Source organism: Oncorhynchus gorbuscha, linkage group LG11 (genome assembly GCF_021184085.1).
Source record: "Oncorhynchus gorbuscha isolate QuinsamMale2020 ecotype Even-year linkage group LG11, OgorEven_v1.0, whole genome shotgun sequence".
In the NCBI taxonomy this organism is placed as follows: Eukaryota; Metazoa; Chordata; class Actinopteri; order Salmoniformes; family Salmonidae; genus Oncorhynchus; species Oncorhynchus gorbuscha.
The window spans coordinates 68,919,393-68,940,249 of NC_060183.1; the positions used below are offsets into that span (position 1 = coordinate 68,919,393).

The following is a 20,857-nucleotide window of genomic DNA, read 5'->3' on the forward strand; positions in this document are numbered from 1 at the left end:
TTTCCTACTATAGGCAGTTTGCTGCCTGGTGATGGCTACATTGTAACGCTCCGAAGTGAATAGTTGCCGATTATGTTTTGTTTCCAAGTGCTACTGAATAAGCTCAACGGAAACGCACAATACACATCATTACTGTACCAATCCATTCCAAATCTTTAATCATACACTACATGACCAAAAGTATATTTGACACCTGCTCATCAAACATCGAATTTCCAAATCATGGGCATTAAAATTAAGTTGATCCCCCCTTTGCTGCTATAACAGTCTCCACTCTTCTGGGAAGGCTTTCCAGGTTGGAACATTGCTGTGGGGACTTGCTTCCATTCAGCCACAAGTGAGGTCGGCCACTGATGTTTGGCGATTAAGCCTGGCTCGCAGTCGGCGTTCCAATTCATCCCAAAGGTGTTCGATGGGGTTAAGGTCAGGGCTCTGTGCAGGCCAGTCAAGTTCTTCCACATCGATCTCGACAAACCACAGACATGTCTACAATGTCATTGTAGGCTGTAGGGTTAAGATTTCCCTTTACTGGAAGTAAGAGGCCTAGCCCAAACCATGAAAAACAGTCCCAGAACATTATTCCTCCTCCACCAAACTTTACAGTTGGCACTATGCATTGAGGCAGGTAGGGTTTACCTGGCATCAGCTAAAAGCAGATTAGTTCGTCGGACTGCCAGATGGTGAAGCGTGATTCATCACGCCAGAGAATGCATTTCCACTGCTCCAGAGTCCAATGGTGGCAAGCTTTACACCACTCCAGCCGATGCTTGGCATTGCGCATGGTGATCGTAGGCTTGTGTGCGGCTGCCATGGAAACCCATTTCATGAAGCTCCTGACGAACAGTTATTGTGCTGACGTTGCTTCCAGTGGCATGTTTGGAACTCGGTAGTGAGTGTTGCAACCGTGGACAGACGATTTTTAAGCGCTACGCACTTCAGCACTCGGTGGCCCCGTTCTGTGAGCTTGTGTGGCCTACCGCTTCGTGACTGAGCCGTTGTTGAAACGTCTAGGAGCAACTTCACAATAACAGCACTTACAGTTGACCGGGGCAACTCCAGCAGGGCAGAAATATAGTACATAAATTGAAAGGGTGTCGACATACACTATATGTACAAAAGTATGTTGATCTTGCCTTGGGCGGCAGCAGAACTGCTGGGATTGGGCCTGACGAACACAATAATTTGCCCCTAATTTACTTGAACCTTGACCTGCTCAAACTGAGCCGCTGCTGTTGGGAAGTTAAAACTGTCCAAATCGTTGAAGCAGCTTGCGATGCGAATCAGCCTCCTTACTTTTTCCTCAAGGACGAACTTAAGGCATCCTTTACGTTTTGGAGAAAGAATCACCTCTCGGCAGGTACGCTGGAAACTGGAATAATCAACACAATCCTCGCCAAGTTTGCCCACTTAGCTAAGGTCCCTAATGAAGAACTCACGTCTTTTGAATGAGTAAAAAGAGAAACACACACACATAACACTAATTTCCAAGCAGCTTGAGGATTTATTAACCTATGAAATAGCCTATATTTGCCTTTGAAGTTGGAGCACATCGATTGCAATTTCCATCAACGATCAAAAAGCTTTATTTTGCAATGGATTTTTTCTTCCTCCCAGACAATTTGCCTGTGAATAATTTAGTTTAAAATCACCTTTTAATTTTTTTGGGGAGGGACAAAAGCCGGCATTTACCGGCTAACGGAAATCCTTATTCTAAAATATATTATTTTAAAAGAATACTCAATCTAAACACAATACCCCATAATGTCAAAGCGAAAATAGCTTTTTTGACATTTTTGTAAATGTATTCAAAAAAAAAAAAAAAAAAAAAACTTTTTTTTTACATAAGCATTCAGACCCTTTACTATGAGACTCTAAATTAAACTGGTGCATTCTGTTTCTGTTGATCATTCTTGAGATGTTTCAACAACTTGGAATACATCTGTGGTAAATTCTATTGATTGGACATGATTTGGAAAGGCACACACCTGTCTATAGAAGGTCCCACAGTTGACAGTGCATGTCAGAGCAATAACCATGCCAGGAAGTTGAAGGAATTGTCCGTAGAGCTCTGAGACAGGATTGTGTCGAAGCACAGATCTGGGGAAGGGTACCAAAAAATGTCTACAGCATTGAAGGTCCCCAAGAACACAGTGGCCTCCATAATTCTTAAATGGAAGAAGTTTGGAACCACCAAGACTTCCTAGAGGAGGCCGCCCGGCCAAACTGAGCAATCGGGTGAGAAGGGCCTTGGTCATGTAGGTGACCAAGAACCTGATGGCTACTCTGACATAGCTCCAGAATTCCTCTGTGGAGATGGGATAACCTTCCAGAAGGACAACCATCTCTGCAGCACACCACCAAATCAGGCCTTTATGGTAGAGTTGCCAGACAAGAAGCCACTCCTCAGTAAAAGGCACATGACAACCCGCTTGGAGTTTGCACCTTAAGGACTCTCAGAAACAAGATTCTCTGGTCTGATGAAACAAAGATAGAACTCCTTGGTCCGAATGCCAAACGTCACGTCTAGAAGAAACCAGGCAATATCCCTATGGTGAAGCATGGTGGTGGCAGCATCATGCTGTGGAGATGTTTTTCAGCAAGGGGAAGATGAACGGAGCAAAGTACAGAGAGATCCTTGATGAAAACCTGCTTCAAGAGCGCTCAGAACCTCAGACTGGGGCGAAGGTTCACCTTCCAACAGGATAAGGACCCCAATTACACAGCCAAGACAACGCAGGTCTCAATGTCCTTGAGTGGCCCAGCCAGAACCCGATAGAACATCTCTGGAGATCTTAAAATAGCTGCGCAGCGACTCTTCCCATCCAACCTGACAGAGCTTGAGAGGATCTGCAGAGAAGAATGGGAGAAACTCGCCAAACACAGGTGTGCCAAGCTTGTAGCGTCATACCCAAGAAGACTCGAGGCTGTAATCGATGCCAAAGGTGCTTCAACAAAGTACTGAGTAAAGTGTCTGAAAGGTTATGTTAATGTGATATTTCTAAAAACCTGTTTTTGCTTTGTCATTATTGGGTATTGTGTGTAGATTGAGGAAGGGAAAAAACCATTCTCAATTTTAGAATAAGGCTGTAACGTAACAAAATGTGGAAAAAGTCAAGGGGTCTGAATACTTTCCGAATGCACTGTAGCTATATAGAGTATAGCTGTATATAGAGTAGGGATACTCAACGCTTATCCTACAAGGTCTGGAGCCTGCTGGTTCTGTTCTACCTGATAATTAATTGCGCACTCCTGGTGTCCAATGTCTAAATCAGTCCCTGATTATAAGGGAACAATTTAAAAATGAAGTGGAACAGGCTTCGAGGTCCAGAGTTGCGTTTGAGGGATAGAGAGTATAGATGTATAAAGTATAGCTGTACAGAGTATAGATGTATAGCTGAGCTCAGACGCAGCAGCTCCTGTCCTAGTCTTGTCTAATTCCTCACCTCACAGGTGTTGTAGTCCTCAGAGTCCAGTAGGAGGCAGAGTTTGGGCAACAGCTCGGGCCAGTTCTGCAGCTCCCCTTTGGAGGCAATGGTGGTGATGAGGATACCTAGGACAGGAGCGAGAGATGAGACGGGTCTCCTTGAAGCAATTCTACAACCAATCAATCCTTCCTTATAACAAAACTCCAAGCTTGACTTGGAAATCATCACTCTGAGGCTTTCCAATGAAGTCAATCCTGATGATGACACAGTGGACAGAGCCAATATCCTGTACTGAGTCAGTTTATAAAATGTGATTCACACATTCCTGTTTGTTCCTGTCAGATGTTTGGTAACTGTGGCAACAGAGCCCTGGCATCGTCTGCTGTCTGCTGGCTCTGATAAGGAGGACACCATGCAAACCCCATTGGCTCTCTCAATAGGCCAGCTGGCCAATCAAAAGCTTCAGAAAAAAAACATGCAGCCAGACACTAGCGAGAACGACTAACAAGGCTTCAGGTCAATTACGAAGGTGGAGAAAAATAACCAGAATATGTCATGCGAGGGTACGTTTTCAAATAAACCCCACGCTAAAGTCTGATGGACAGCAATTCAACTAATCCACTGTAGCAGCTTTCCTTGTGGTACAGATGACTGACACGCAATTAAAATGCAATGCAATTCATTTCCTGTTCAACTAACCTGATCAAAGGTGGGCAAGCCATACAAACATGATATCATCACATTATTAAGTGCTTGTGAAAAAGGGATTTTGTTATGCAGCATTGAAGGAGCAAACCGTGTAGAATTTAAACAACCAAGACTGTCTTGATCTAGTTTGGTCTGCCTCTTGACCTAGCCTCATCACAGATCTGTTTCTGCTGTGTTGCCCACTCCTATTGTCATGCCAAACATATACACTAGTAGGATACAGCACAAACAGATCTGGAACCATGCTACACCTGACCCCGTATGGCTTATTGAACAAGATATACAGTACACTCTGCTTACTGAATGTGGTTATCATGATCAAACTATCCAGCGCGGATGTGATCACTAGAAGAGGAGTGCACTGTAATTCAATGAAGACAACATACTCTGTTACAAATGCAGGCTACTTCACTTACCCGCGGTGGCCCGGATGAGGGGCGAGGAGTCTCCAATGTTCTGTAGACACTCGCTCTTAATGAAGTCAGACACTCCATTGGGGAAGTTCTGGTAGTGGGCCTTCACATTGTTCTTTAGGATCAGACCACTAAGAGAGCGGGTCGCCTCATCTGGAGAGAGCGTGAGATTGGGGGGTAAAATGAGTGATAGATTTTAGGGATCAATTCCATTTCAATTAAGTAAATGATTGCTCTAAGCTGAAATGCATAACTGAATTACGCCTAAACATCCAATGAAGAGTTGTCCCAATTCACACCGAATTCCAATGTCTCCAAAAATTGAGTTTTAATAGAATTATCTACCACAACTTGGCCTACCTTCTACATGTTTTTGAATCGCGTATAAATAGAGGGGAGCTTGAATAGAGGGCCTGCAGGACGACACAGATCATTCCGATGCAGGTCATTATGATTCTTGCTGCTTTAAGTTCAGTAGTCATACCTGCGAGATCAGATGGGCGTGTGGTCTCAATTTAATAGAGTAGGCTATAGCCTATGCATGGGCAGAGAAGCATGGGGCAGTTACCTATCCAAGAAAATGTACTTCTGAAATATGATTAGGTTATAGTTTACATTGCCTAGAAATAAATATTGATCACCTATATTTCTCCATCTGAAAATCTTCCCACACCTATAAGATAGGCTCTAAAAATAGCTCAAGAGAAAGTCTCTCCAACTCTGCTCTCTTCAAACTACATCTAACATATTGGCTGATATAGCCTAATATGAAATGGGCACGTGAGAATCTCTGATCATTTAACCTACTTCTTAAGTTATTTCTGCGCATTTCATATTGCCTATAGGGTGCAACATTTCTGGGACCATGGCTGGCAAGTGAGCTGGGTCACATACGCCTAAAATAAACATTGCGAGACTGCGGTAGAGTGGGTTGGAATCGGACTGAAAGTGCAGGCAAGGTGCAGTATGAAAAGCTGCAGTTGCAGGCGGGAGCGGGATGAAGAAATCAGTCCTGCACAGACCTCTACTTGAATACACTATTAAGTACATTACAGACAAACAGGTTATACTGCTAAAGTGTGAAAGGGGTTGCTGTATCATGTGCCATGTGTCATATTGCAACACTACTAGAAAACCAAAACATACAAACTCCCATACCCTCTACCCAGTACGAGGCACTCAGCCAGCTAAACCAAAATAAGAGAAGCATGTAGCTAGATTCCTGTTGATGCTAAGGAAAAAGTAGGAGTGTGACCTCATAGCAGAAGGCTGAGAAGGCATTAGCAAGGCTGGATAGCAACAGCAAATCAGACAATGGCAAATTATTGCTTTCACTGACTTTGAATCTAAGCTGAAGAAAACTTAAACATTCCCCTTACAAAACATTGCTCTATTTCAGAGTTTCCCAAACTCTGTCCTGGGGCCCCCCCTGGGCACACGTTTGGTTTTTTTTCTTAGCACTACACTGCTGATTCAAATAACCAACTCATCATCAAGCTTTGATGATTTGCAATCAGCTGTGTAATGCCAGGCCTACAATCAAAGCCATGGCCTCAGAGTCAGAGTACAGTTACATGCACACAATAACATAATTATTGTGGACAGACAGATTAATATAATAATCTGAATAAAACATTTTGCATGCTTTGCAAGAATAATTATTTCCCTAATAATCCTGTTTACATGGACCCATCTGAAATCAGACTACCCGATGGCACTCTGATAAATGCAGAAAGTCACCAATCAAAATTAATTTTCTACAACAGCAACAACGTTATTTTTGGGAAGCATATTTGATTTTGAGCACGGACATATAGCGTTTGTATGTGATAAGTACGCATTCATTCAGCTGTTCCAGACTCACTTCACTGGCGCTAAAGGAGGGAGGCTCATTTGGCTGCTTCTAGCACATGCACAGATCAAATACACAGCTGGAACTGTGAAAGACAGCGCAGAAAAATCGGGTGTTTTAATCAGCGTATGCTTACTTTGATTTTGACTTTACACCGATTATGATAAGCAGAAGGTGTTTACATGACTATTTCATAATCTGCCTAGTGTCATAATCGGTATAATAATTACTGTACATTTAAACGTACTCAGTGTTTCCGTTTGGTCAAAGGTCAAATCAGCAAATTATTGTGTTCGGTAGTGAGAGATTGTTTAGCCTGAAGGAAACTATGGGCATTACCCATCACCCCAGTGATATCTTACTCTCTGATAATTCTCCTTCATGGGCATGGTTGTCTGATCCAATGTCTCCCTCTGTTCTGATTGAAATTACACTCAAATTCGATTTCCGCTGCTCCTCTCTTGACCCAGAGCAGTGTAACAAATGCCATCCTGAAAGGCAATGGCTCATCAGCTCAAACCATTGAGTCATCTACTTCTAGTGTACAGTAACAGGCTGTCAGGCAGGTCAGGATTTGAGTGGCGGACCGCCAGGCATAAGACTTTAAAATTAGAGTGACCCATATTCTAGTGCTGCGGTGTGGTGCCATATCATCAGTGGCAAGACAGAAGACACCAGCCGTGGGGTTCGTCGCCAGGGTTCTCCACTCCTAGAACAGACAGTCACGTTGCCCGTCACTACATGATCAGAAAGTCAGCCTGTGTGTAATCTCACCCCCAGAGAACTGGCTAGTGGACGTGATTAGCCTGTCTGACTGCCAGTAGCCATACTGTAAGCTGCAGTAGTGTTGTGTATTAATATGCATTGAAATTAAACATAGCTTCAGGGCATTGGTGTAAATATGACATGGAGAATGAGGGTGGAGGGGTAAATGTCCTACCTTCTGATTTCAACTTCGTTAGCACGAATATCAAGTAGTTGTTGAAGTCTGGGTATTGGTTGAGCTGTTCCAATCTCTGAAGAGGACATTGGTTACGGTGCAATTCTACATTGGGTGCAAAACCATAGAAGTAGATATGCTGTGTGTGTGTGCTGTATTCACAAGAACAATTTGTTTGTAAAGGTCGATGTTGACCAGCCATAAGTGTTAAACGGCCTGCAAACACTTGAAGACGGCACAGTGATGCCGAAACGTTGCTGGTTTACCCAATGAATTACTGGGAGCTTGTACACAGTGTGTACACTCTATTCTTATAGCATACAGTTTACTCGCCGTTAGTCAGCACCTCTCCCAACTTTTTGGGGGGTGTGCGCCCGCTCATGCTTTTTATTAAAATGTTTTTATTTTATTTTAGAGACCATCAATGGACACCATGAATAAGTGATTATCAGAAATCAGTCACAGTTATCATAGGGTGCCCAACAGGCTGATGCTGTGCAGGTTGTGCACATATCCAAATAGAAGCACTTGGCATTTCAACAACATTGACTAGTGGTGCTAAGCCTTGACCAGACAGACGGAACTATAATCTGTGTGACATACATGGACAATATTGCATCACTCAAACACTACACATGGTAGGTCGACTATAAAGACGTTATAACACAACATCAACAACGAACAAGGTCTTCAATGCACACCAACATTCATGATTTGATTGTGCCTTGATACTGTAACACCTGTGTTGATGACAATGTGACAATGAGGATCGGATGTATTATCCCATTACAAGCGCTTGTGGCTGGCTACAAAGTCAACTTCCTACACTCAGGTTCAACAAGACGTCAAGATAAAAAAATGACAACGTTGTTTTGAGCAATTATTTTTAACATCACATTGTATAACGGGAGAGATGGAAATCAGACTGGGGCCGAAAGGGGGCTTGGGTGACTCTCTAAACACAGGGCTTGCAGTTTCTTTGTGGCATTTAAGCCCCCAAGGGTCAGCAACATCCCCAGCAAGCTAGTTACACAGTACCCGCTAACATTACATTATTTCAACAACACTACTAGGAAATCAAAGGATTTTATATTATACGAAACTGTCATAGGGAATACATTTGTTGAAATTATTTATGGATTAGGTAAAGATTGTGGTGTCATTCAACAGCTGTCACTTATGACATTTCCATCATACTGTGACTGATTCAATAGAAAATGTACTGTGGTCATATTTGTGACATTGTACAGTAAGTAGCTAGCTGGCTAACTATATTGTAGTGCGAGCCCTGCCCGCGTGTAATGTTAGCCAAGCTAACCGAAAAGCTACCACAGAAACACCGCAAATCTACCACTTTTACATTCAGCCGAGAGTAAAGGATACTTGCTGGACGGATCTTTGAGTGGACGTATCGGGAGACTGGGACTCTTTCAAAAGCTGTAGAATTTGCTGAAGTCCTTGCTCATCTGGTTTCCACTCGCACTCCATCTTGGTTTGCTGCAATGAGATGAAACGGATAATGCAATTGTCAACACACACTGTAAATTAACGTTTTCCTCTTTCCAGTTGAAGAGACGCCATTATATTTTCTAAGCAGTGTAAATTGCATATATTATTGTGTCACCTACCCGATATATCGTAGTCTTTCTTCCTCAAATGCTACTGTGTTGAATTTATAACGTTTAGACTTGGGCCTGTCAGCACAGAGACATTCCGTTTTTACAAGCTACTCATACAGATTCATGGCGCACTTACAAGACCCAACTGTGCTGTGACGTCTGCAAGGTCCTAGTGCTCGTCATTTTCATTCCACTCTATTCCACTCTTTCCCACTCAGTTCCTTCTTCTTCTTCTCCTGTGTTCGCATACATTTAATGTGCATGTCGCCACCTATTGTACTACAACAACAACAAAAAAATGATTGCAGAAAAGGTGGAAAACTACATCACAAAACCCCCAAATAATTGTAAAAATGGTCTGTCCTTAGTTGCAACACTCACTACCGAGTTACAAACTGACTCGGGAAGCAATGTCAGCAAAATAACTGTTCGTCAGGAGCTTCATGAAATGGGTTTCGATGGCCGAGCAGCCGCACACAAGCCTAAGATCACCATGCGCAATATCAAGCATTGGCTGGTGTGATGTAGAGCTCAGACATCGAGCTCAGACATCGAGGTGTTCTCTGGAGTGATGAATCACGCTTCACCATCTGGCAGTCCGACCGACAAATCTTGGTTTGGCAGTTGCCAGGAGAACACTACCTGCCCCAATGCATAGTGGCAACTGTAAAGTTTGGTGGAGGAGGACTAATGGTCCGGGGCTGTTTTCATGGTTTGGGCTGGGCCCCTTAGTTCCAGTGAAGTGATATCTTAGTGCTAAAGCATACAATGGCATTCTAGACAATTATGTGCTTCCAACTTTGTGGCAACAGTTTGGGGAAGGGCCTTTCCTGTTTCAGCATGACAATGCCCCGTGCACAAAGCAAGGTCCATACAGAAATGCTTTGTCGAGATCGGTATGGAAGGACTTGACTGGCCTGCACAGAGCCCTGACCTTAACCCCATCGAACACCTTTGGGATTAATTGGAACGCCGACTGCGAGCCAGGCCTAATCGCCCAACATCAGTGCCCGACCATACTAATGCTCTAGTGGCTGAATGGAAGCAAGTCCCCGCAGCAATGTTTCCACAGTGGAAAGCCTTCCCAGAAGAGTGGAGTTATAGCAGCAAAGGGGAGACCAACTCCATATTAATGCCCATGATTTTGGAATGAGATGTTTGACGAGCAGGTATCCACATAATTTTGGTAATGAGTATATGTTACATCAAACCCCATCCCACTCTTTCAGTCACAGTCACAGTCCAATACAAATCACATCCCTACTCAGGCTCAGGGGCCAGGGAGGGGGGAAATCTTCAGACATAATTTCCTGCATTGCCTTGGTCATGTAGATCCAAGTACCTTTTAGACACATATACAATAATGTTCAGTTTCTCTGACTTCTTGTTAGTTTGGCCAGTACAGTTTATCACCTGCACAACTAAATCTACCTTCACAATCAGAGTTTCAGGACCTCTCAGCTGCTGAACTACATTCTCAGCAGACTCCTCAGCAGTCTGCTCAGCAGACTCAGCAGACTCCTCTGTAGCTCAGTTGGTAGAGCATGGCGCTTGTAACGCCAGGTTAGTGGGTTCGATTCCCGGGACCACCCATACGTAGAATGTATGCACACATGACTGTAAGTTGCTTTGGATAAAAGCGTCTGCTAAATGGCATATATATTATATTATTATATTACTACCATATCTTCGTCATCTCATTGCTTCCACATAGTAGACCTGCTTGACTGCCCTGATCATTGCTACTGCCAATGGCGATTTTAGCATGTAAATCTTGGTGGGGTAAAACATACTAAAAGTGGAATGCATGCCAGCAAAGCCACTACACAACACAGCACTAAACAACACATTCATTGCACTATAACGGTCACCAAAAACTGTTAGGGCCTAAATAAAGCTGCCCCAACATCTTACCACTGCTACACCTGGCTATCAGCGGAGCCTTGTCTGGCAGCGAAACACTTCATTCAGCCTCATTTACTGCCTTTTAAAAAACATAGCAGATATAGCTGACTTACTAAACAAATGTGGTTTCTAATGACAATTGAGATATACAAACTATGGCATAAGGGGACGACAAGCGGATAAGAGGCAATCCGTAATTTCGATTAAGAGATTAATGAGTGAGCTAGGACAGCCGTAGTCAATATAAGTATTTGTTCACCACTTTTGAAATGTACCGTGACAGAATTCAGAACATGGGCCATTCTTACAGTGTTCTCCCTGTACATCAAGTCAGAACCGTAGGATAAATAAAGGGGCATATAAGCAGACAATGAAAACTCTTACAAAATTCAATGATTACATTTCTCTAAAACAGGTTATAGGCTATGTGTGCACCACCAAGTCAGAACAGTAGGCGAAATTAAGAGGGGTAAATAGACCAAATTATCAGGGGGAGGCACATGGGTTACTAACATCTTACTACACAACATACACTTAGTATTACTTTCTTTGCTACAGTATACATATCTCCCTGGCATATTACATAATTTATGCAGCAGCATACAATACATTTTTGGACTGACCTTGTTATGCTGTGCTGACTTGAACAGGAAGATGGTGCGGTGGTCCTTCGTGTGTAAATTTTGTCATCAAAGTCTGGCATTCTTTGGATTTATGGTGCTTTCAAAACAACTGGGAACTCTGAAAAAAGCAATGTTGAATCATTATGACATCATTGATCTTCAGGTCTTAGCGTTAGAAAGAGGCCGGATTTACAATTCCGAGTTGGATGACCGTTCAAAACGTATTTTCCTAGTCGGACCTCGTTTATTCCCAACTTCCCAGGTGTCTTGAACTCACTGAAGTCAAGTTTTCGAAGTTCTGAGTTAACAGTTGTTTTTATGCGCTGCACAAATCATGCTTCATTGACAGCATGGCCAATATTAAATGTTTATCATTTTTAATTTGAAAAAGAGCCCCTTAATCCCTGATTTGGGACCACACAGCCACTATCACTGATTCCTTCCAAACCACTCATAGTTGAATTTGTGATTTCCTGCTTGTTGTGTAATGCTTATGTCCAATGAACACAAATACATTTTATCTATAATTTCTCTTCATTATTTCTCTTCATATGACAAGTATTAAAAAATATCTCCCAGTAGTATGTCGACTTGATTCATGATGATGACTGCTTGCTGAAATTTTGAAAGTATGATGATCAGTCCAATCAAAGCTACTGTACATATAACGTGATTTGGCATAATTTTATCTGTGGCCAATGACCTTGAGCCAGCCTTCTTGGATGGGCACTTCTAATGTAACTCAATGGCAGCACCCAAAGGGCTAGAATTTAGAGGTCTACCCTGAGACTTGGCGGTGACGTAGTGCACCCATGATTGACGTAGCATCACTCATGGGGGCACTACATCACTACATATGTTTAGAGTGGATTATATGTTTTGAGTGGATGAACTTGTGCAGGTAGCACAGTAAAGGAGCCCTTTGAAGTGATTGTTTGACAGTCAGATGAAAACAACATTGTGTTTATGTCACAATAATTGCAAATACATTTTAAAAGTTAACGAGGTGATACCAATCGGTTTGCATGTATTTGCACATTTCCATTAGGGAATACCTTCTCTATGACGTACGCATGTGCAATAAGTCAATTTGCCCTTGCACTCCTAAACAACGCAATTTTTAAAACTTTGGCAAAGGGTCACATCTACAAAACTTAGTGTACTCTGATTGCAACAGATTTTAGTTTTGGGAACAGAAAAATGTATTGAGATCAGGCTTTTCTTTGATGAAAACATCAGAAGAATGTCGGCCCAGTCCCATCTCGCAGTCCCATCTCGCTCCATACTCGCCACTGCCGGCCACTGGGCTTCCTCTCCTCACCGTATTTGAAGCATCTGGCTCTTTGTTCTATCTGTGATGTCATCATGGTTATGATTAGGATGATGGACATGTTAATGAAGTGTCACTGAAAATTTGATCAAATCAGAGTTTATTGGTCGCGTACGTGGATTTCCAGATGTTTTCGCAGGTGCCCCGAAATGTGTGCAAAGCTGTCATCAAGGCAAAGGGTGGCTACTTTGAAGAATCTCAAATATAAAATATATTTTGATTTGTTTAACACATTTTTGGTTACTACATGATTCCATATGTGTTATTTCATCGTTTTGATGTCTTCACCACTATTTTACAATGTAGAAAATATTAAAAACAAAGAAAAACCCTTGAATGAGTAGGTGTGTCCAAATGCTTTACTGGTACTGTGTATATATATATAAAATAATAAAATAATACAATATATATATATATATATATATATATATTCTATACTCTGACATTGCTTGTTCTGTTATTTCTTAATGTCTTTCTTTTAACTTTTTGGATTATGTGTGTATTATTTTATATTGCTAGGTATTACTGCACTCTTAGAGTTAGAAACACAAGCGTTTCGCTGCACTGCGATAACATCTATACTGAGTATATAGAACTTTATAAACACCTGCTCTTTCCATGACATAGACTGACCAGGGCTGCGTTTCAAACTCAAAGTAGACAGCCCTCAGCCCTAAACCCTCAGCCCTATACCCTTGGGGGAATCCCCGCGGCCATATCTGTCGTCGGTCCAAATGATTAGCCAAGCAAGGGACGTTTGCAGCGTAAGCCCCTCAGCCCTCGTTTTTAATGGAGTTTGCGAGTGTACAATTATGTTCACTTTGGGGCCTGAAATGCCCCAATAACTCAATACGCAATGATTGTACATCCGCTAAGAAAAGTCCGCCAAAACTAAAAACCTCAATGTGGAGTCAACATACAAGTGTACGTTTTTTTTTTAATGTAAAAAGTAAAAAATTGTGTTACTAATGCACAAACACGTCTCCTTAAAGTAATTATGTTTTTGTTGGGTTAGCTTTTGGAAATTGTAGAAAGAAAACATTTTCCTTCTTCAGAAGTAGCTAGGCAGTCTAACGTTAGTTAGCTAATTAATTTGCTAGCTATCATACAGTAGGCATCTATTAATAATGATATAGTTAGTATAATTAGACATGCAATCTCCGATTTCCTTTATTAAAGTCCCCAGCTACAATAAATGTGGCCTCAGAATATGCGGTTTCCAGTTTGCACATAGTCTAGTGTAGTACCTTGAGCGCTGTCGTGGTGTCGGCTTTGGGGAGATATACACGGCAGTGATGATGACTGAAGAAAATTCTCTCTGGAGGTAATGCGGTCGGACATTTGATGGTGAGGAATTCCAGACCAAAAGGACCTGAGTTCATGTATGTTATCACACCATGTTTTGGTAATCATGAAACAAACCCAGAGCAACTGTGTCTGTTGACGCAATCATGTCCAGAGAAAAACGATTCCACACTGCTCTCTACTGGTGACAGTAAAGTACTATGAAACGTGAATAGGATTCTATCGCGAGAATTAATTTCCAAGTAGGGATCGTTGAAGTTTGCTGTAATCAAAGGTGCTGTGCAGTTTAGCAGATCTCATAGTAATGCTAGTCAGTCATCCAGATAAGCAAACGTTTTGGGCTGTCGACTTTATAGCTTGGCTAGGTAGCTAGATGTTGCAGAGCTCGCTGATACAGAGCTACATTTTAGTCGTAGGACGAAGTTTTAGTTCAGGGTCCGCTTAAACAGTCCGTAATTTGGACCAGTTTGACAAGCCTGACACTGCACTGGAAACATTTGTTTTGACTTCACTCTCTCTACACCGCGGTCTTACTTTAACGTTATAAAGAAGAGAAACATGAGCTTTCTATTGTGAGTATTCGTCTCCCACGTATTATTTTGTTCAATGTGCCTGCCTTTTCAAGCTAACGTGTTAACATTAACATAGCCTATAACATTTTCACGGCTGGCTAACACATATAGCTAGGCTAACTAGAACATGGAAATGCTAGCTAGCTAACTAAGTGTATGTGGAGTGTACAGTAACGTTAGTTAGTTAGATAGCTAGCTAGGTAGTTAAACATCTATCTACTTAGCTAGGTCTGTAGCCGAACGCTGAATTGTACTGTTAAATGCCACGATATCTAACTAGTTCAGCTAGCTAGCTAACGTTATAACAAATAGCTAGCTATTATTATATATTGCTATAAAGTTGACTAAATTTGCTATGACTGTCTCTAAATAATTAGCAAATGTGTGGCATCATCACGGTAACCAGCGAACTAACGTTACATACAGTACATGCAAGGAAATGGGCCTTAGTTGTTAGCTAACTACGTAGCTTATCTAGTTTTCTATGACTGAAAAGATACGTTTTGCAATCAGTGATTTTTCTTACTGGAGTAAGTTCAATTTTTAACCAAATTGTTAACGTTACTAGCTGACTATCAAAGAGTACTTTGGCCGTTGCATTTTTTTCAGAGGCTGTGTGAGGTCAGCTTTTGTTGAACAACATATTATATGCTCTTATAAGTTTTTATTTTAAAGAAATTAGTAGCCTACTGTATCACTCCCTACTTCACTTCCCTTATCTCCCTGCCTGACACACACAAGTAACGTTAGCTAACAAAATAGCTACACGGACTATCTGAGTTGACCCTTGTATTTTATTCTTATTCTGCAGTCTCTATTAACACTCACAGGGCTGCACACTGACACACCAACACACATACAAACACCAACTCATCCATGTGCTCATACATACATAATATGCACATACATTTATACTGACATTACACACATGCACACCCATTCACATACAAACATCATATCCTGAAGCCTAGTCATCTTATCCCTACTACTATCGATTCAGTATCCCTAGACATTGTAAATATTGTATTTGAACTGACCCTATATATAGAATGCTTGCTTACTATAGCTTGTTCTTATTTTTTATATATTGTGTTATATATTTTTGTTCTACCTTACGTTAGTTTTAGTATTACTTTGTTATTGACTACTGTATTGTTGGGGTTGGAGCTAGCAAGAAAGGCATTTCACTGTGCTTGTGTGTGCATGTGACATTTATAACTTGAAACACACACTTAGTCCAGTTCATTGTCTTTCCATTCTAATTTCTCCCACAGTGGCAATCGGTCTTCCAAGACCTTCAAGCCCAAGAAGAACATCCCGGAGGGATCTCATCAGTATGAGCTGCTGAAACATGCCGAGGCGACACTGGGCAGTGGGAACTTGCGCATGGCTGTCATGCTACCCGATGGGGAAGACTTAAACGAGTGGGTGGCAGTTAACAGTAAGGAACACATCCACTTCTCTATCCCCTTAACACCACTAACATAGTGTCAAATCTTGATCCCCTTCTAAGTTTCTACTCATTTTCAATAGCAGTCTGCAAGGCTGAGGAGTTAATTTCCAGTGAAGAATTGGCCCTAGTATCTGGGAAGAATTTTGACAAACTCCAGACCAGAAACAACATTGAATGTTAAACAGAGATGATTGTCCACCCCTGTCGGTGCTTTCTTTGCTGTCTCTGGTTTTCCACCAAGACGGATGACTCATCCAGCGGATGTCTCACTTCCTCTGGCATACACTGATGACCTAACCCAGTCATTCAGCGGACAAGCTGTCTGAGTTTCTGCTGTGAGATTAGCAAAAGGACGTCCAATTTGCTATTTCTCATGTCTCAGTATAGTAGGCGATGATGGTTTGACAGGTGGAACTTTGCTCTTCTACTGACTTCAATGTGCATCGTAGGTCATGTGTGTTTGAGAGAGGGATGCATGGGCGTCTCAAGCTAATCAGGGGCACTGGGCAAGATTTAATTTCTAGTAGTCTGCTTATCGGCAGAGGCGACTCTGGAGGGCTGAATGATTGTGTGAGAGGGCTATTGTGTCCCCTATGTCTGCCAATACACTAGTTCTGAGATCCCACACTAACTTTTATTTTCTTCTATATGAATGTTGTCTGGAGAATATAAATTCTCTGGAGCTCAGCTCACATGCTCCTCATAATGCCACATGTCCTTGTTATTTATTTATGTCCACAGCTGTAGATTTCTTCAACCAGATCAACATGCTTTATGGCACCATAACAGACTTCTGCACTGAAGAGAGCTGTCCTGTCATGTCTGCTGGGCCTAAGTAAGTGTGGATGTGTGGACTTGTTTGCCTTTCTGCCTATGTCATAATAATACATGTAACTTTTTTTGTGTGTAGATATGAGTATCATTGGGCAGATGGAACCAACATCAAGAAACCGATCAAATGCTCAGCTCCCAAGTACATTGATTACCTAATGACCTGGGTGCAGGACCAGCTCGATGATGAGACACTCTTTCCATCTAAGATTGGTATGAGTTAATGTCCATCATGTTTCGCCATAACCATGTCTTTATTGCATTTCCAGTGAAGCGACACCACCATTTATCTTTAGTTGTTTTATACCCTGATAAATCTATATACTTTGTACCTTTGCACTCAAGGTGTCCCGTTCAGACGGAACTTTATGTCTGTGGCCAAGACCATCCTGAAACGCCTGTTCAGGGTCTACGCCCACATCTACCACCAACACTTTGACTCTGTGATGCAGCTGCAGGAGGAGGCCCACCTCAACACCTCCTTCAAACACTTCATCTTCTTTGTTCAGGTACTGGACTGGAGCCCACTATCAATGTAGTCTGGTTCCCAAGGCTATTATTTCAGCAGTAGGCCTACCCCTTATTGGTAATGGTGTAGTTCTGGCAAGGCTACATTTAAAAGTTAAAGATGGAAATACCTGGTTCCCAGTCTTTTGATATCTGCTTCAGCTAGCTCATTTGATGTTGACTCAAACAGTGGCAGCCAGGCTATTCTCAGTGTATGCGACCAAGAACTAGAGGCAATGACCCTTTTTACGGCAGGACTGAGACATAAGGATGGTAACACTTGATTGGGTTTATGTAGTGCTTTTCCAGATTTTCAAAGTGCTTTACAATCTACAATGTATCCATTGCCAATCTGTAGCAATTGCCTGCTTTAATCCAGGTCTTCCTCTGTCTCTTTCAGGAGTTTAACTTGATTGACAGGAAAGAGCTGGTGCCACTCCAGGAGCTGATTGATAAACTGACCACCAAGGACAGATAAACCCAGACTGACTTATCCTTTTAACTCTATGGTAGTCTACTATTATTTTTGCACAGATGTCCCTTCTACCCTGCCCTGCACTGGATGTGTGTATACAGCATACGCTAACTTTGGGGAAATGTTCTCAAGAAAGCCAGGTAAGTAAGGAAGAGTCTTACACTGTCATAGGTAAAGGGGTTAGACTATGAGGGAGTACTATACTACTGTCTGAGCTGGTATGTGCTCATTATGGTTGCATTAATTTGGACCGATCCCCAACACTGAAATCACTGGTATTTATTAGCTTCCTCTATTTGGTGTATATTTATCAGATGCTTCTACAAAACCTACCACTATAGTTGGCAACTTCATACATAAAGGCTATGTAAGAAATAAAGGACTACATAATTATTGTACAAATATTTTAGTGTATTGGTCACATTGGTGATAACAGCAACAAAACTCCTTACATTAGGTTTAAGAAATGTCCCCATTGCCTAGTCTTGGTATAATAAGATGACTGGATTAAATGGCTTGTGGGCTAACCAAAACCCCAATAGAGTTCACATAACTCTCCAAACAAGAGTCGATATATAACCCATCAAACATCCATTGATAAACTGTAAACAGAGTTGGTATAATCCATCAAACAGTGTTGATATTTCGAAGTGCCTGATTTATGGTTCATGCTTAGCCTCGTACTACCATCCTCATCTTGTGAGCGTACATAGATGTGTCAGTGAAGGCAAACATATTTATGTAAGCTTGCGAGTTCAGGATGGTAGTACGAGACTAGTTCACACTCACTCTCCCACAGAACAACAAAAGAAGTGCACAACATTCTTGTGGCTACAAAGGGAACATTTGCCCTCACTGGCTTTCTGAGATTCCCATTGTAGTGTTACTTTATGTATCTATAAAAGAGAATATTTCATATGAATGGAGAAATTTAAATCTGAGGTTTGGGTCCATGTTTTAATTTGCCTCAACATATGGTCATTTTTTTTAGTCTGTTTTCAAGTCAGGTCTAAATACAACTACAGTAGTTTAAACTGTTAGAATACCAGTAATGGCAAAAGCTGTATTTGATGGGCCACATACAGTATACAAGTAAAATATTGTCTTTGAGGCCAAGAGCACCGTAGTTATAGCCTTGTCCCAGATCTGTTTGTGCTCTTGCCTTCTCCATTGCTGTCATTGTCAAGTCAAACAGGTTCGGCATGACAATCAGTGACCGAGAGTTGGCATGATAGCACAAACAGACTGATACTCAGGCTACCATAGTTAGTAAACAAAGATGGGGTGTTCCCTTGCCCTTTGTCTTACCAGCCATGAAGCACTTTGAACAGTTTCCTGACCTCTTTGCCTGAATGTTTTTCCTTTATGGCAAATATGCTGTCTCTTCTCTTTTAGAAACTAATGAACTACGTCATTTAGGCTCTGTTGCATTATCTTCCCATATAATGTTACTAAAGTGATGAGCCACGTAGTAAACTATAACAGCACATTCAGTGCTATCAGCATATGCTTCTTTCAATAGTGTGATTTCCTATGCCTTTTGTAAGTTCTGTTGAGTAATGTATTGCTGTGCTGCAGAGGGATGGAATCCAAAATGAAAATGTTTACTATGCAATAATGGTCATGCCACTCTTCAAAGTATAAACAATTTACTATTTTCCATTCATACAGATGGGAGCAAATGCTTTTCTTTCTGTGTGTTATTCAGAGGTAGTGTTGTTTAGATATTGGTACTGAGACACGTTGCTGTTATAGGACTTAACTATAGACCTACTACTATAGTATGCAGTAAGACATGAGTACAATGGAATATATTTAAATGCCATTTTATACCATCTTTTCAGGAAGATTTGATATGGAGATGCAACTAACTTCTGCTATGAAATCCATACTGTAAATACAACAATGACGGGATTTTGCTTTGATATCATATTTTGGTAGCTGGAAAGTCTATATTAAAGAATGTTATTAGGTCTCTTTTTAGAGGTTGTTTCTTTTCCCCCTTTTACACCATGTCATATTTCCTTCTTACTTATATCAATGTGTTATTTTGACATAGCTTTAGAAAATGAACATGATTGTGTTGATCAGAAGGTGGTAAAGTAACAAAGCCATCTGCCATTGCTTCTCTGAGAACAAGAAAATGCTTGTTCATCACATGCAACATTTGGTCCCCTGTCTGTATATTCCCCTTGCTGTAAGAGTATATTCTGATGACTGAGTTGTAAATATGAAGGGTGATGAAAGTTACTGAACTGTACAATACTGAATGCTGTTTATGATGGAAATAAAGGTGTTCTTTGACCATATTCTTTGTCTACATTTTGTGGGAAATAAAGTAGCCTAAACCGATTGTCTTGAGAAGAATGTAGACTTATAGTATCATGTGGTTTATGGCTCGTGTTGATCAAATCATATTGATCAACCTGCTCCAGCAGGTGAATCTCACTGATCATCCCTAAAGCCTACACCTCATTTGGCCACCTTTCGTTCCAGTTCTCTGCTGCCTGTGACTGGAACGAATTGCAAAAATCGCTGAAGTTGGAGACTTCTCTCCCTCACCAACTTCAAACATCTGCTATCTGAGCAGCTAACTGATAGCTGCAGCTGTACATAGTCTATCAGTAAATAGCCCACCCAATTTACCTACCTCATCTCCAAACTGTTTATTTATTTACTTCTCTGCTCTTTTGCACACCAGTATCTCTACCTGTACTTGACCATCTGATCATTTATCACTCCAGTGTTAATCTGCAAAATTGTAATTATTCGCCTACCTCATGCCTTTTGCACACAATGTATATAGACTTTTTTTCTATTGTGTTATTGACTTGTTAATTGTTTACTCCATGTGTAACTGTGTTGTCTGTTCACACTGCTATGCTTTATCTTGGCCAGG

General features: G+C 41.4%; 2 protein-coding genes across 5 annotated transcripts in view; one reads left to right on the top strand and one right to left on the bottom strand.

The window, feature by feature from the left end:
* Positions 1 to 14,260, bottom strand: part of LOC123989315 (transportin-1-like) — a 58,419-nt gene extending 44,159 nt beyond the window's left edge. For 2 of the 4 annotated variants that reach the window (XR_006830552.1, XM_046290243.1), the window contains exons 1-5: positions 8,967 to 9,109; positions 8,722 to 8,835; positions 7,339 to 7,414; positions 4,550 to 4,699; positions 3,444 to 3,550 (exon numbers count right to left, since the gene is read on the bottom strand). Coding sequence is in view for 3 of the 4 variants with exons in the window: in XM_046290243.1 (XP_046146199.1) it covers positions 3,444 to 3,550; positions 4,550 to 4,699; positions 7,339 to 7,414; positions 8,722 to 8,826 (438 nt within the window). In the remaining variant the exon portion in view is untranslated. Of the gene's footprint in view, positions 1 to 3,443; positions 3,551 to 4,549; positions 4,700 to 7,017; positions 7,108 to 7,338; positions 7,415 to 8,721; positions 8,836 to 8,966; positions 9,237 to 11,485; positions 11,604 to 14,062 lie in introns of those variants that run through there. The other 2 variants (XM_046290244.1, XM_046290245.1) reach the window with 2 other exon arrangements.
* A 145-nt stretch (positions 14,261 to 14,405) lies between these two features.
* Positions 14,406 to 20,267, top strand: LOC123989316 (MOB kinase activator 1B). Its single transcript, XM_046290246.1, has 6 exons — positions 14,406 to 14,692; positions 15,967 to 16,133; positions 16,887 to 16,980; positions 17,056 to 17,189; positions 17,322 to 17,485; positions 17,884 to 20,267. The coding sequence occupies exons 1-6, from the start codon at positions 14,679 to 14,681 to the stop codon at positions 17,959 to 17,961; spliced, it is 651 nt and encodes a 216-aa protein (XP_046146202.1). The 5' UTR covers positions 14,406 to 14,678; the 3' UTR covers positions 17,962 to 20,267.
* The last annotated feature ends 590 nt before the right edge of the window (positions 20,268 to 20,857 follow it).

Excerpts from the sequence above, each read along its gene's own strand:
- LOC123989316 (XM_046290246.1), top strand. Across the intron at positions 16,134-16,886 it reads CGAGTGGGTGGCAGTTAACA|CTGTAGATTTCTTCAACCAG; the intron begins GTAAGGAACACA and ends TTATGTCCACAG. Across the intron at positions 17,486-17,883 it reads ACTTCATCTTCTTTGTTCAG|GAGTTTAACTTGATTGACAG; the intron begins GTACTGGACTGG and ends TGTCTCTTTCAG.